A 12,273-nucleotide genomic window follows, 5' to 3' on the forward strand; every position below is an offset into this window, starting at 1 on the left:
TATACTTAGAAATGTTTATGGTAGAAAAGGGAATCAGTGTGAAAAGTTTCAGAAGGGAAGAAAGAAGGGGGAAAGAGAGTGGGAGGAACTAGATTGTCAACAGAATGGGATTGGTTTGTGAATACATTCTTGAAGAAGGTTTATTTAACTTCCAGACAACAAGAAAACATACACTTCTAAATCTGATTTCTTTGGTGTAATAATCACTGTGTGTTTATCCTAGCACCCTATGTTTATCCTGCAGCTATACTTGTAAGGCAGGCTATGCAGCTATGCATATCTGAACATCTGTGTGCCATGGCCAGAGGGGAATTCTGTGTCATTGGGGAAACAGATCTTCTTAAACAAACAAAAGAAAGTTTAAAGCTGTTCCAATTTGCAAACTTTTTTGTCTTTTGAGAGCTATACCATTGTCTTCTTTATTTTTTTCTGAAAAAAACAAAAAAAACCAAAAAAACCACCCAACAACCAAACACCATCTTTTGGACTTTCAGTGTATGGTGATTTTTTTACTCTGACTTTTCTTTTTGTGGGAGGAGTCTTTATGTGGTCTTTGCTAAGTGCCAGATGCTAGAGACTAAAGAAAGACACACAAACTACGAAATGTATGCAAACTTGTCCATCTTGAGGGAATGGTGCACAAACACGTCAGTCTTGGGGGAGGAAGTTCTGGCTTTTGGTTTATTTTCCTTTCGTTTGTACATTGGTCCAGAGATTCAAAATGCCTTCGAGCTCTGGAGCAATATACTGACCCAAGAAGTACCAAACCAAAAGCCAAAATTCATCATCTTTAACATCTCTTATCTCCTTCACTGCTAGCTGCTTTTGCTTGAGAGTGTCCAGTGACAAACTGGCCCCTCTTGCTCTCCATCCCTGGCAAATGTGGAGAAAGAGCATAAGCTCTGGTCCTCACCTCTGGATAACATTGAACCCCTTTGTTTTGCAGAAGCATTTCCGCCAACGTTTCTTACCAGACCTGAATCTATCACTACTTTTGTGGGCAAAAGTGCCAAGTTCCTGTGTACTGTTTCGGGCACTCCAGTCATCGACGTCGCCTGGCAGAAAGATGGCACGACCATTTCACCTTCGGACCACCACAAGATCTCCAAAGTGGAAAATAAACATGTATTAGAAATTTCCCTTCTCACCACCAGTGACAGAGGGGTTTACACTTGCAAAGCTTCCAACAAGTTTGGGGCTGACATATGCCAGGCTGAAATGGTCATTATAGACAAGCCCCACTTCATTAAGGTTTTGCAGTCAGTGCAGTCAGCAGTCAATAAAAAAATACGTCTTGAATGTCAGGTAGATGAAGACAGGAAAGTAACAGTAGGGTGGACAAAGGATGGAAACAAAATTCCTCCAGGCAAAGATTATAAGATTTACTTTGAAGACAAAATAGCCTCGCTTGAGATTCCTCTGGCTAAGCTTAAGGATTCAGGCCACTATGTGTGCACTGCCTCAAACGAGGCGGGAAGCAGCTCCTCTTCTGCCAGTGTCACAGTCAGAGGTAAGATGGTCCTACACCCCCTTTACCTTTGCTCTTCTTGGGTTCCCCATTTCTTCTTTTGCAGGCAAAAGACTTCTTTGGGCTGAAATCATGCTATGAACTCTTCTCAGACCTGCCATCAGGTTCATTCACCTCTTGCTCGTTTCTCCTGCTGCCTTTTCGTGCTCTGTGTGTTGCTTCAATATTTCTTTCACCAGCCAGATCCAAGAATTCCTCCTGCATGCAGGGGACAGATGGATGGGGAGGGCAAGAGAAACCACAAGAACTGCAACTCAGCAAAGACTATGCTGATCTTTTCTGAAGTAGAGATTTGTTCTTGCACTGGGAACCAATCTTTCAAAGCTTTGTGTTTCACCCTTCTTTCCTTTTTTTCTTTCCCTTTTCTTCCCCCTTTCTTTCCCTTTTTTTCCCCTTTTCTTTCCATTTTCTTCCCCATTTCTTCCCTTTTTCTTCCCTTTTCTTCCCATTTTTAGAACCACCATCCTTTGTGAAGAAGGTCGATCCGTCTTATTTACTGACCCCAGGTGACTCTGCACGCCTTCAATGCAAAATCAAAGGGTCTCCTGAAATCCAGGTTACTTGGTTCAAGAACAATAAGGAAATCCGTGAAAGCAACACACACAGGATGTCCTTTGTCAATTCTGTGGCTGTGTTAGATATTTTTGAGGTGAAAGTTGATGACAGTGGGAGCTACTCATGTGAAGCTGTAAACGAGGTTGGAAGTGACAGCTGCATCACTGAAGTAGTTGTTAAAGGTCTGTTCTTCTTGCTGCTGCCAGTCCATTCTTGAGAAAAACATTCCCTTCCTTTTTTTTTTTTTTTTGCATGGGTGACTAACTCTTTCTCACTGCTTTTATAGAGCCTCCGTCTTTCATCCGAACACTTGAACCAGCAGAGGTAGTGAAGGGAACAAACACCGTTCTTCAGTGTGAGGTTGCTGGTACTGGACCGTTTGAGATTAGCTGGTACAAAGACAAGAAACAGATTCGCAGTAGTAAAAAATACAGGTTGACCTCTCAGAAAGCTGTTATTTCTCTGGAGGTGTCCTCATTTAATAGTGCGGATGTTGGTGAATACGAGTGTGTCATAGCTAACGAAGTCGGGAAGTGCATATGCAGTGCAACATACATCTTGAAAGGTCAGTGGGAGAGAGAAAACTCCACTTACTGAAGGGATTGGCAAGAACCTCTCATTTCTTAAACTATCTTTTCTTTGGATTTGTGGGAGGGTGGGGAGGGAGAGTATCTTCTTCTTCTCTTAAAATTCTGTGTATATCTTAACTCTTATCTGGTGTCAAACCTGTGAATTTGAAGGACGTTGAGCTTAAAGGGTCATGTATTAGCTTCCAGCTGGGGAATGCAGCTCTTCTTCTTGCCTGCTCTTTAGCTGAATTGTGCTGGGTACTGCAAATACTGTCTCATAAAACTATCTTTAAGCAGCAGATTTCATGGGATGATGTGGTAGCAGATGAGTATTTATTCTTGTCTCTTTTCTTTGAAATAGAACCACCATCTTTTGTTAAGAAAATTGAAAATGTGACAGCTCTGGCTGGAGATAGTATTACGTTACAGGCTGTGGTGAAAGGGTCAGAGCCTATTTCTGTGATGTGGATGAAGGGCAAAGACATTATTCAAGATGATAACAAAGTGAGAGTGACATTTGAACATGGTCTAGCAACGCTGCAAATTACCGGTGTCCAGCTGAGCTCTGGTGGTAAATATACCTGCGTGGCTGAGAATGATGCAGGAAGTCAGTCCTGCTTTGGTGAACTAGCAGTGAAAGGTCAGTGGAGTAGTGCTGTGATCCCTGCATTGTCTCCCACCTGAGAGGAAGAGCAATTTCTTTTTGTCCTTAACACCAGTTGTTTAATTCTGTTGTAGAACCTGCCAAAATCATTGAAAAATCTGAAATGATCCAGGTAACTGCAGGGGAACCAGCCATTTTGGAGTACACTGTCACAGGCACTCCAGAGCTAAAAACCAAATGGTTCAAAGATGGAAGGCCACTACCTGCCAGCAAAAAATATAGGATCAGCTTTAAAAATAACATTGCCCAGCTCAAGTTTTATGCCACTGAAATGCAGGACAGTGGCGAGTACACCTTTGAGATATCCAATGATGTGGGCATCAGCTCTTGTACTACCAGCTTCACTGTGCTAGGTTGGTACTGATGCTTTGCAAAGAGCCCTGCTACTGTGCTCTGAGCCCAACAGAGCCAGAAGCAGAACTGCGTGCCCGTTTTGCTCATGTGTGGTTTCTTTCATTTTTTTCACTCTCAACAGATCGCACTCTCCCTCCCTTCTTTACTAAACCACTGAAGAATATTGACAGCATCGTTAGCACCTCGTGCCGCCTAGACTGCAAAATTTCAGGCTCTCTTCCAATGACCGTCTCTTGGTTTAAGCAGGACACTGAGATAACTTCAAGCGCCAAGTACACAGTACACTTTGCAGAAGGCTCTGCATCTTTGGAAATAAAACACCTAGATGCAAGTGATGCTGGGGTGTACATTTGCAGAGCCACAAACTCTGCTGGTAGCAAAGACAGCAGTAGCACTTTGTTTATAAAAGGTTTGGCAATTTGTTTTACATTTCTTGGAGTTTTACTTTTCATGTGATAATACTTTTCTTCCCCAAAGTGCGGGCCATGGGTCTTACTCTTGACAATTATTTCCTTTCAATGCAATCTAGAGCCACCCAGCTTCACTGTAGAACCAGAGTCCCAAGATGTATTGCCTGCATCAACCGTACGTTTCAAAGGCACATTTAAAGGCACAACACCACTGACGGTGAAATGGTTTAAAGGTGATACTGAGCTGGTGACAGGAGGAGCCTGCTACATTATGACAGAAGCATTAGCAAGTTACTTGGAGCTTTATGCAGTCAAACCAACAGACTCAGGAAAATACACCTGCAAAGTCTCCAATGTAGCTGGTTCAGTAACATGCAGTGCAAACTTGTTTGTAAAAGGTTTGCATTCTTACTCTCTTTTAAACTTTCAGCTGCTGGATTGACCCAGTGGCACTTTCTCTTGCCTTCTTTTTCCTGAACATTCTTCTTAAATCCACAGAACCTGCTGCCTTCAAGGAGAAGCTAGAGCCAACCCATCTGGTAAAGAAAGGTGGATACGCTGAGCTGACTTGCGAAGTCACTGGTACTCCAGAGATTAAAATCAGGTGGTTCAAGGATGACAGAGAACTAAAAGAAAGTGACAAATACAGGATGTCTTTTGCAAAATCCTTGGCAATACTCCATCTCACAGAGGCTGAGACTGAAGACAGTGGGGAATACATTTGTGAGGCCAAAAATGATGCTGGAAAAGATATTTGCAGTAGTGTTGTTACAATCAAAGGTGTGTGTGACATCCAGCCACCCAGCTAGTCTCTTTAAACTCAGTGCGGTTTTACAGGCTTCGAAAGTACAATTAACACAAACTGCACTCTCTCTTTTGCACTGTAGAGTCACCTTATTTTAGCAAGGAGTTTCAATCCATGGAAGTCTTGAAGGATTCTGATGTGGTTTTGGAGTGCGAGGTGCTTGGAACACCTCCCTTTGAAGTGTTTTGGTTGAAAGATGATAAACCCGTGCGGAGCAGCAAGAAGCACAGAATAAGCATTGAGAAATCTTTGATTAGCCTCCATGTTTTCAGGTTTGATGCTTCTGATGTTGGCGAGTATCAGTGTAGAGTAACAAATGATGTCGGGAGCTGCCTCTGCAGTTCGGAGGTCACACTGAAAGGTTAGTGCAAGGTGCAGAATGCCACTAGCATGCTCTTATCCCAGTGTGGTTTCCATGCCACACTGTCATGCACCAGACCTGTACTTACATAGCCACTTTCTTCTTGCCAGAGCCCCCACAGTTCTTGAAGAGGATCGAAAACATTAGTTCCCTTCGAGGGGGCACAGTCGTGTTTCAGGCTGCTATTAAAGGCTCCTTGCCCATCACTGTGTCCTGGCTGAAAGACAATGATGAAGTGATTGAAGACAACAATATCAAAATGACTTTTGTGAACAATGTTGCCACTCTTCTGGTGAGGTCTATTGAACTGAAACATGATGGGAAATATTTCTGTCAGGCTAAAAATGAGGCGGGAATTCAGAGGTGTTCTGCTCTGCTGACTGTCAAAGGTTGGTCCTACCCTGAGGGCTTGCAGTGATCTCAGATGGTTCCTTTGGTGGTTTTTACAGATGCCCTTAACACTCTATCTCCTTGTTTACAACAGAACCTGCTACAATCATGGACAAGGCTGTGTCAATAGATGTGACTGAGGGAGACCCAGCAACCTTGCAGTGCAAATTTTCGGGAACGAAAGATATTACAGCCAAATGGTTCAAAGATGGCAAGGAACTGACGTTAGGCCCAAAATATAAGATCAGTGTTACAGATACTGTCTCAGTCCTAAAGGTGCTTCATGCAGAAAAGAAAGATAGTGGGGAATACATTTTTGAGGTTCATAATGACGTTGGGAGGAGTAGCTGTTCTGCCAGCATTAACGTCCTAGGTGTGTATGGGCTCTCTTTTGTCATTGCTTTTACATACAAATTCTTTTCTCCTGAGCTGACATGTGCCACAATCAAGGTTGAATTTCATACTTTGTCTTTCTACTCTGTCTTGGATAGATCTCATTATACCACCTAAATTCACCAAAAAGCTCAAGAAAATGGACAGCATTAAGGGGTCTTTTGTCCACCTGGAGTGCATAGTGTCTGGTTCACATCCTATAAGTATCCAGTGGTACAAGGACGGCCAAGAAATAACAGCAAGTGAAAAGCACAAATACTCTTTCCATGATAATACTGCATTTCTAGAAATCAATAAACTGGAAGGCACAGACAGTGGCTCTTACACCTGTGAAGCAACAAATAAGGCAGGAAGCAACCAATGCAGTGGATTCTTAACAGTCAAAGGTTTGAGCTCCTTCCTTGTCTTGTGTTAGGTCTCTCATTCACAACTTTGGAATTCCCCTGTCTCAGAGTAATCCTCTTTCTTCCTTTTTGCATGTTATAGAACCGCCATATTTTGTGGAAAAACCCCAGTCCCAAGAGGTTGTGCCAAATGCTAGGGTTCAGTTCAAAGCACTGGTGAAAGGCTCTACTCCCCTGCAAATAAAGTGGTTTAAAGACAGCCAGGAGCTCCTCTCTGGAGCCAATCGATCTGTCTGGAAGGATGACACATCTAGTGTACTGGAGCTCTTCTCAGCTAGGACATCTGACTCCGGAAACTACACTTGTCAGATAAGCAATGATGTGGGGACCGCAACTTGTAAAGCAGCTCTGTTTGTAAAAGGTGTGCAACCCAACATTCTTCTCATCTTTGTGGTTCTGATTTTTCTGTGCAATTTGGGGGGAGGGGGTAGGAAACTCTTGTATTTCTTTAAACCACCTTGAATATTATAAAGCCTCAACTTTTCTGTCCATCTTCTAGAGCCCCCCAGATTTATTCAGATGCCAACTTCTGTAGTAGCTTTACGTGAAGGACAGTCCACCACTTTTGAGTGCCAGGTAGTAGGCACGCCAGAGATCCGCGTCACATGGTACCTGGATGGGAACGAAGTGACTGACCAAGCTAAGTACGGCATCTCCTTCATAGACGGTTTAGCCACGTTGAAAGTCACTGAAGCCAGAGTGTCAGATAGTGGGATTTATGTTTGTGAAGCCCACAATGATGCAGGTAGTGAGAGCTGCAGCGTCGAGCTGAAAGTAAAAGGTTGGTTTTTAACATCTTGTCATCATCCAGCTATGCCACATAATTGGGGTGATGGGGGAGAGGAGATGACTTCTCCCCTCAAAACCATTCAAGGTTACTATCTACTTTCCCCTCATTCCTCTTTGTAGAGCCTCCAACATTTGTTCGGGAGTTGAGACCCACCGAGGTAGTGAAGGGTTTGGAGGCCACACTCGAGTGTGAGGTGACTGGTACTCCTCCATTTGAGGTGAAGTGGCTGAAGAACAACAAGGAGATGTTCAGCAGCAAGAAATACGCCATCTCCACCAAAGAATCAGTATTTACTCTTAATGTGACTAACTGTGATGTCTCAGATGTTGGTGAATATCAATGTATTATATCAAATGAAGGTGGGAGCTGTTCTTGCAGCACAAGGCTCAGCTTGAAAGGTCAGTCCTCTAGGAAGTATACCCCAAACATTACATCCTCTAGCTAAACTGTAGTGACTAGGATGGCTTTATATGATCTCTTTTTCCCCTTTTCCCTTTCCATGACTTCTCTTCCAAACAACAAACAAAACCTCACACCACAGAACCGCCTTCCTTCGTCAAGAAGCTGGAGAACGTCACTAGCATTTTGAAGGGTACCGCATTCTTCCAGTGCGTTGTAGCAGGTGCTCAACCCTTATCTGTGTCATGGATAAAAGATGAGAAAATACTAGAAGATGATGAGCACCACCATATTACCTTTGAGAACAGCGTGGCCACACTGAAACTTACCAATGTTAACCTCAGCCACAGAGGGAGATACACCTGCCAAGCAAAGAATGAGTCTGGTGTGGAGAAGTGCTTTGCTTTGCTTTTTGTACAAGGTGTGTACAAGGTGTGACCCTTCAAACTCATCCTTGATGAGTACTTGGAAAGTCGGTCCCCTATCTGTGTAGCTAACTGCCATTTTTATACACTTTATACCACAGAACCTGCACGGATCATAGAAAAGGCTAAATCACTTAAAGTCACTGAAAGAGACCCCGTGACTTTAGAGTGTACTGTGGCTGGGACACCAGAGCTCCGAATAAGATGGTACAAAGACGGCAAACAGCTCCTGCCCAGTAGATACTACACAATGAGCTTTGAAAACAATGTGGCCAGTTTCAGGATTGAACCCGTCTCAAAGGAGGACAGTGGTACATACAGTTTTAAGGTTGAAAATGACTTCGGAAGTAGCACCTGTGAAGCTGTTCTGACTGTGCTAGGTTTGTATTGTCATTTGGCAAATTCACCAATCCAGCAGGGAGTGAATGAAAAAATAATAATCTCTCTTTGGGAAAGTAGGCAAGAAGGTAATCAGTGTGCTTTTGCCATTTTTTTGTGTTGGGCAGATCAATCAATTCCTCCTGCATTTATCAAAAAGCTAACCAAAAAGGATACCGTTCTGGGATCTTCTATCCAAATGGAATGCAAAGTTTCTGGGTCACTCCCCATTACTGCAAAATGGTTTAAGGATGGAAAAGAGATAACTGACAGTGCAAAATATAGAAGCCTCTGCCATGAGAACACTGTGTCGCTCGAGATTGCTAATCTAGAGCTGGCAGACAGTGCAAATTACACATGCAGTGTCTCTAATGTTGCTGGGAACGATTCTTGCAGTGCTGTCCTGACTGTGAAAGGTTTGAAACTCTTTTACTACTTCTTCTTATTTGTGATAGATGCTGGGAAAATACCTTAAATCTTATGCTAACATAACACTCTTATACCTCTTAATATTAATACTGAAAACTTGGTCTTCATGCTTACCTCACTAATTTTCTTCATTCTTAGACATTTCTGATGTAACTGAATATTTCTTTTTCTTAAAAACTGCAGAGCCACCAAGCTTCTTAGTAAAACCTGAAAGCCAGCAAGCCATCCCAGATTCCACAGTGGAGTTTAAGGCCACACTAAAAGGAACACCACCCTTTACAGTCAAGTGGTTCAAAGAAGACTTAGAACTTGTATCTGGTCCAACTTGTTTCATTGGAATTGAAGGGTCAACTGGGTTCTTAACACTCTATTCGGTGGATACTTCTAGGAGCGGGCACTACACTTGCCATGTTTCAAATGACGTTGGCAGTGACTCTTGCACTACAACATTGATGGTAACAGGTGTGCACTCTTTCTTGTCATGTTGCAGTCTTTTCATCTATTTCTTTTCTTTCATTTTTGCGAAGTCCACCTCAGTGATCTTTGATATACTGCCAAGTGAATTCCCTACCCTGTGGTTGCAATCCCCAGTTGTTTGGCTCTTTTCCATTCTCTTTTCTTTCCAGTATTAATTCAGACCTTCCTGACCCCACTTTTCCGGTTTTTTAGAACCACCCAAGTTTTCTAAGAAGCTAGAGGCGGCAAAAGTAGTCAAGCAGGGTGACTCGGCCCGGCTTGAGTGCAAAGTAAGTGGGTCTCCGGAGATGAAAGTACTATGGTTCAGAAATGACCATGAAATTGTTGCCAGTGAAAAATTCCGGACATCATTCATTGACTCTGTGGCCGTGCTTGAAATGAATCATCTCAGTACTGATGAGAGTGGTGACTACATCTGTGAAGCTCACAACCCCGCCGGCAAGGCCAGCTGTAGCACCAAAGTCACAGTGAAAGGTTAGCTGTCGTCTTGTTCTCTGACTACATCATATTTTTCCCTGGTGGTTTTATCCCTTAGAAATTCACAGGAATATGAGATTAATTTCTTATTTCAGGACTGCCGTTTTCTTCATGTCATGTTTGTTTCTTGATGCCCCCTCACCCCCTCTGCCAGGGCCTGAACAAGAGAGATGTTGCTCTTAATGCAGATGAGTCCTAAGCCAGGTGTTCCCCAGTTCTATGATTGTCAACATCCAAGACAGATCATAGTGGGAACTGTTATATCAAGGAGCTGAAATATGAAGAAAAAGAACAGACCCAAACTGATCAGTGCCAGTTTTACACCCTGTATTTGAGACTACTACCAGCTAAAAAAGACCTATACCCTCTCTCCCAAGGGTCACCCCTGTTTACCTTTTCTACAGAGGAGCTAAGAGCTCTGAATGTTCACCTACCTGCAAGGTCATTTCATAATGTGCCCAGAAAATGAGAAAAGTCCTTGCCCATTCTGTTGATTTTCTCAGCAGTCTCATTGTGTAGAAGCTGGTATTAGTAAACTGTTTGTTGGTCAAATAGCTCCAGACTCCTTTCTAAAAATGTTCCTTTCTTCCCTTGTTAGAACCTCCTGTCTTTAGCCGGAAGCCTTCTCCAGTAGACATGCTCAAAGGAACTGAGGTTAGCCTGGAATGTGAGATTTCAGGAACACCACCATTTGACGTTACCTGGTACAAAGACAGGAGACAAATTCGCAGTAGTAAAAAGTATAAGGTTACCACCAAAAACTACCACACAAGTGTTCGCATTCTTAATGTTGAAGCTGCAGATGTTGGTGAATATCAGTGCAAAGCACAGAACGACGTCGGAAGTGACACTTGTTTGTGCACTGTGAAGCTGAAAGGTAAAGTATTGGCACATATGCCTTCTGCAGTGCCCTCAATGGCACTGCATTGCTCTTCTTTATGTAGACACTGTGAGTATTTACTATAACTGCATATTTCTTCTTCAGAACCACCAAAATTCTTGACTAAAATAAACAGCGTAACTGTTGTGGTTGGTGAACCAGTAGAGTTACAAGCAAGAGTGGAGGGCTCCCAGCCAATTTCTGTGCAGTGGCTTAAAGACAAAGAGGAAATTATTAGAGAAAGTGAAACCACGAAGATCACATTTATAGAAAATATTGCAACTCTACAACTTGTGCACACAGAGACAAGAAATGCTGGAAAATACATCTGTCAGATCAGAAATGATGCTGGAAGTCGCGAGTGCATGGCTACTTTAACTATTCTAGGTTGGTAAAAAGCACAAGTTCATAAAAGTTAGGAATTTGGCTATTTAGTGTCAGCTGTATGCTTTGCTTATGCCCCTGAGTTCAAAACAATCAAAACAGAGAATCCTCGTGTCCCCAATAAGCAGTAGTCAGGTGCCTTATTTCCAGTTGTCCAGGGATAGGGGTGAAAGGAACCACAGGCCTCTACACTGTGATGGGATCCAGTTGATTGGATTTCTAAGTCATGTCTTCTGCTCATGCCTGCTTGGAGAGGGACAGACAGTTGCATTTCTCTCCTAGGAGTTTAAAAATATTTTTTACTTCATTTTGGAGAGCATGTGAAATCTCCAGTTTAGGGTAGAATAAAAAGTGGAAAAAACAGAGCTGAAAAAATTCCCCAGCCCAACAAACTGAGATATCGTTAGTATCAAATGTGTAAGCCCTATCTTATCGTGCTATTGTACCTATAGCTAGTACTAATCAAATCCTGTTTTCACCATACATGTTACTCATCTCTCCTTCCAGAGCCTGCAGTCATTGTAGAGAAAGCAGAGCCAATGAGAGTTACTATAGGAGACGCCTGTACTTTGGAGTGCAAAGTGTCAGGCACACCTGAGCTTTCCACTGGATGGTTCAAAGATGGCAAAGAGCTGACCAGCAGCCAAAAATACAGAATTACTTTCCTCAACAAAGTATCTACACTTAAAATTATGGATGCAGAAAAAGAAGATGGCGGATTGTACACTTTTGCAGTGCAGAATGACGTGGGGAAAAGCAGTTGCACAGCATCGGTTGATGTTCTAGGTTGGTTGGGTTGCTTGTCTTCTGTCTTTTACAAAAACTTTCTTTCAGTCGTGTTCTCTTTCCTTTCTTCCATGTCTTCCCTTCTTTTCTCCCTAACCATGGATTTATTATGTTTTCTTATGCAGATCGAATCATTCCTCCTTCTTTCACAAGAAAACTAAAGGAAACCTCTTGTGCCCTGGGTTCCTCAGCATTGCTGGAATGCAAAGTGTCGGGTTCACCTCCTATTTCTGTTGCCTGGTTCCGAAATGGACTTAAGTTAGTCAATGGGGAAAAACATCAAATCTCCTTTTCAGATAACCTATGTATTTTAGAAGTGAATTCACTGAGTGACTCGGATGCTGGAACTTACACCTGCAAAGCTACCAACATAGCTGGTTCAGATGAATGCAGTGCTGTATTGACCGTACAAGGT

General features: G+C 42.8%; 1 protein-coding gene across 8 annotated transcripts in view; it reads left to right on the forward strand.

Moving 5' to 3' along the window:
• Window positions 1-12,273, forward strand: part of LOC104010285 (titin) — a 241,808-nt gene that overhangs the window by 53,913 nt on the left and 175,622 nt on the right. Inside the window, exons 46-69 of one of the 8 annotated variants that reach the window (XM_087733441.1) lie at window positions 947-1,510; window positions 1,984-2,265; window positions 2,370-2,648; window positions 3,014-3,292; window positions 3,391-3,669; window positions 3,792-4,079; window positions 4,200-4,478; window positions 4,579-4,860; window positions 4,968-5,246; window positions 5,357-5,635; window positions 5,731-6,009; window positions 6,128-6,415; window positions 6,516-6,794; window positions 6,933-7,214; window positions 7,343-7,621; window positions 7,765-8,043; window positions 8,149-8,427; window positions 8,554-8,841; window positions 9,038-9,316; window positions 9,524-9,805; window positions 10,407-10,685; window positions 10,794-11,075; window positions 11,580-11,858; window positions 11,984-12,271. The exons of the other annotated variants lie outside the window; for them this stretch is intronic. Of the exons in view, the coding sequence (XP_087589567.1) occupies window positions 947-1,510; window positions 1,984-2,265; window positions 2,370-2,648; window positions 3,014-3,292; window positions 3,391-3,669; window positions 3,792-4,079; window positions 4,200-4,478; window positions 4,579-4,860; window positions 4,968-5,246; window positions 5,357-5,635; window positions 5,731-6,009; window positions 6,128-6,415; window positions 6,516-6,794; window positions 6,933-7,214; window positions 7,343-7,621; window positions 7,765-8,043; window positions 8,149-8,427; window positions 8,554-8,841; window positions 9,038-9,316; window positions 9,524-9,805; window positions 10,407-10,685; window positions 10,794-11,075; window positions 11,580-11,858; window positions 11,984-12,271 (7,032 nt within the window). The remainder of the gene's footprint in view (window positions 1-946; window positions 1,511-1,983; window positions 2,266-2,369; window positions 2,649-3,013; window positions 3,293-3,390; window positions 3,670-3,791; window positions 4,080-4,199; window positions 4,479-4,578; window positions 4,861-4,967; window positions 5,247-5,356; window positions 5,636-5,730; window positions 6,010-6,127; window positions 6,416-6,515; window positions 6,795-6,932; window positions 7,215-7,342; window positions 7,622-7,764; window positions 8,044-8,148; window positions 8,428-8,553; window positions 8,842-9,037; window positions 9,317-9,523; window positions 9,806-10,406; window positions 10,686-10,793; window positions 11,076-11,579; window positions 11,859-11,983; window positions 12,272-12,273) is intronic. 8 annotated transcript variants of the gene reach the window in all.

Source organism: Nipponia nippon, unplaced genomic scaffold, assembly GCF_047370975.1.
Source record: "Nipponia nippon isolate SJK-2023a ecotype South Korea unplaced genomic scaffold, ASM4737097v1 scaffold_5, whole genome shotgun sequence".
In the NCBI taxonomy this organism is placed as follows: domain Eukaryota; kingdom Metazoa; phylum Chordata; class Aves; order Pelecaniformes; family Threskiornithidae; genus Nipponia; species Nipponia nippon.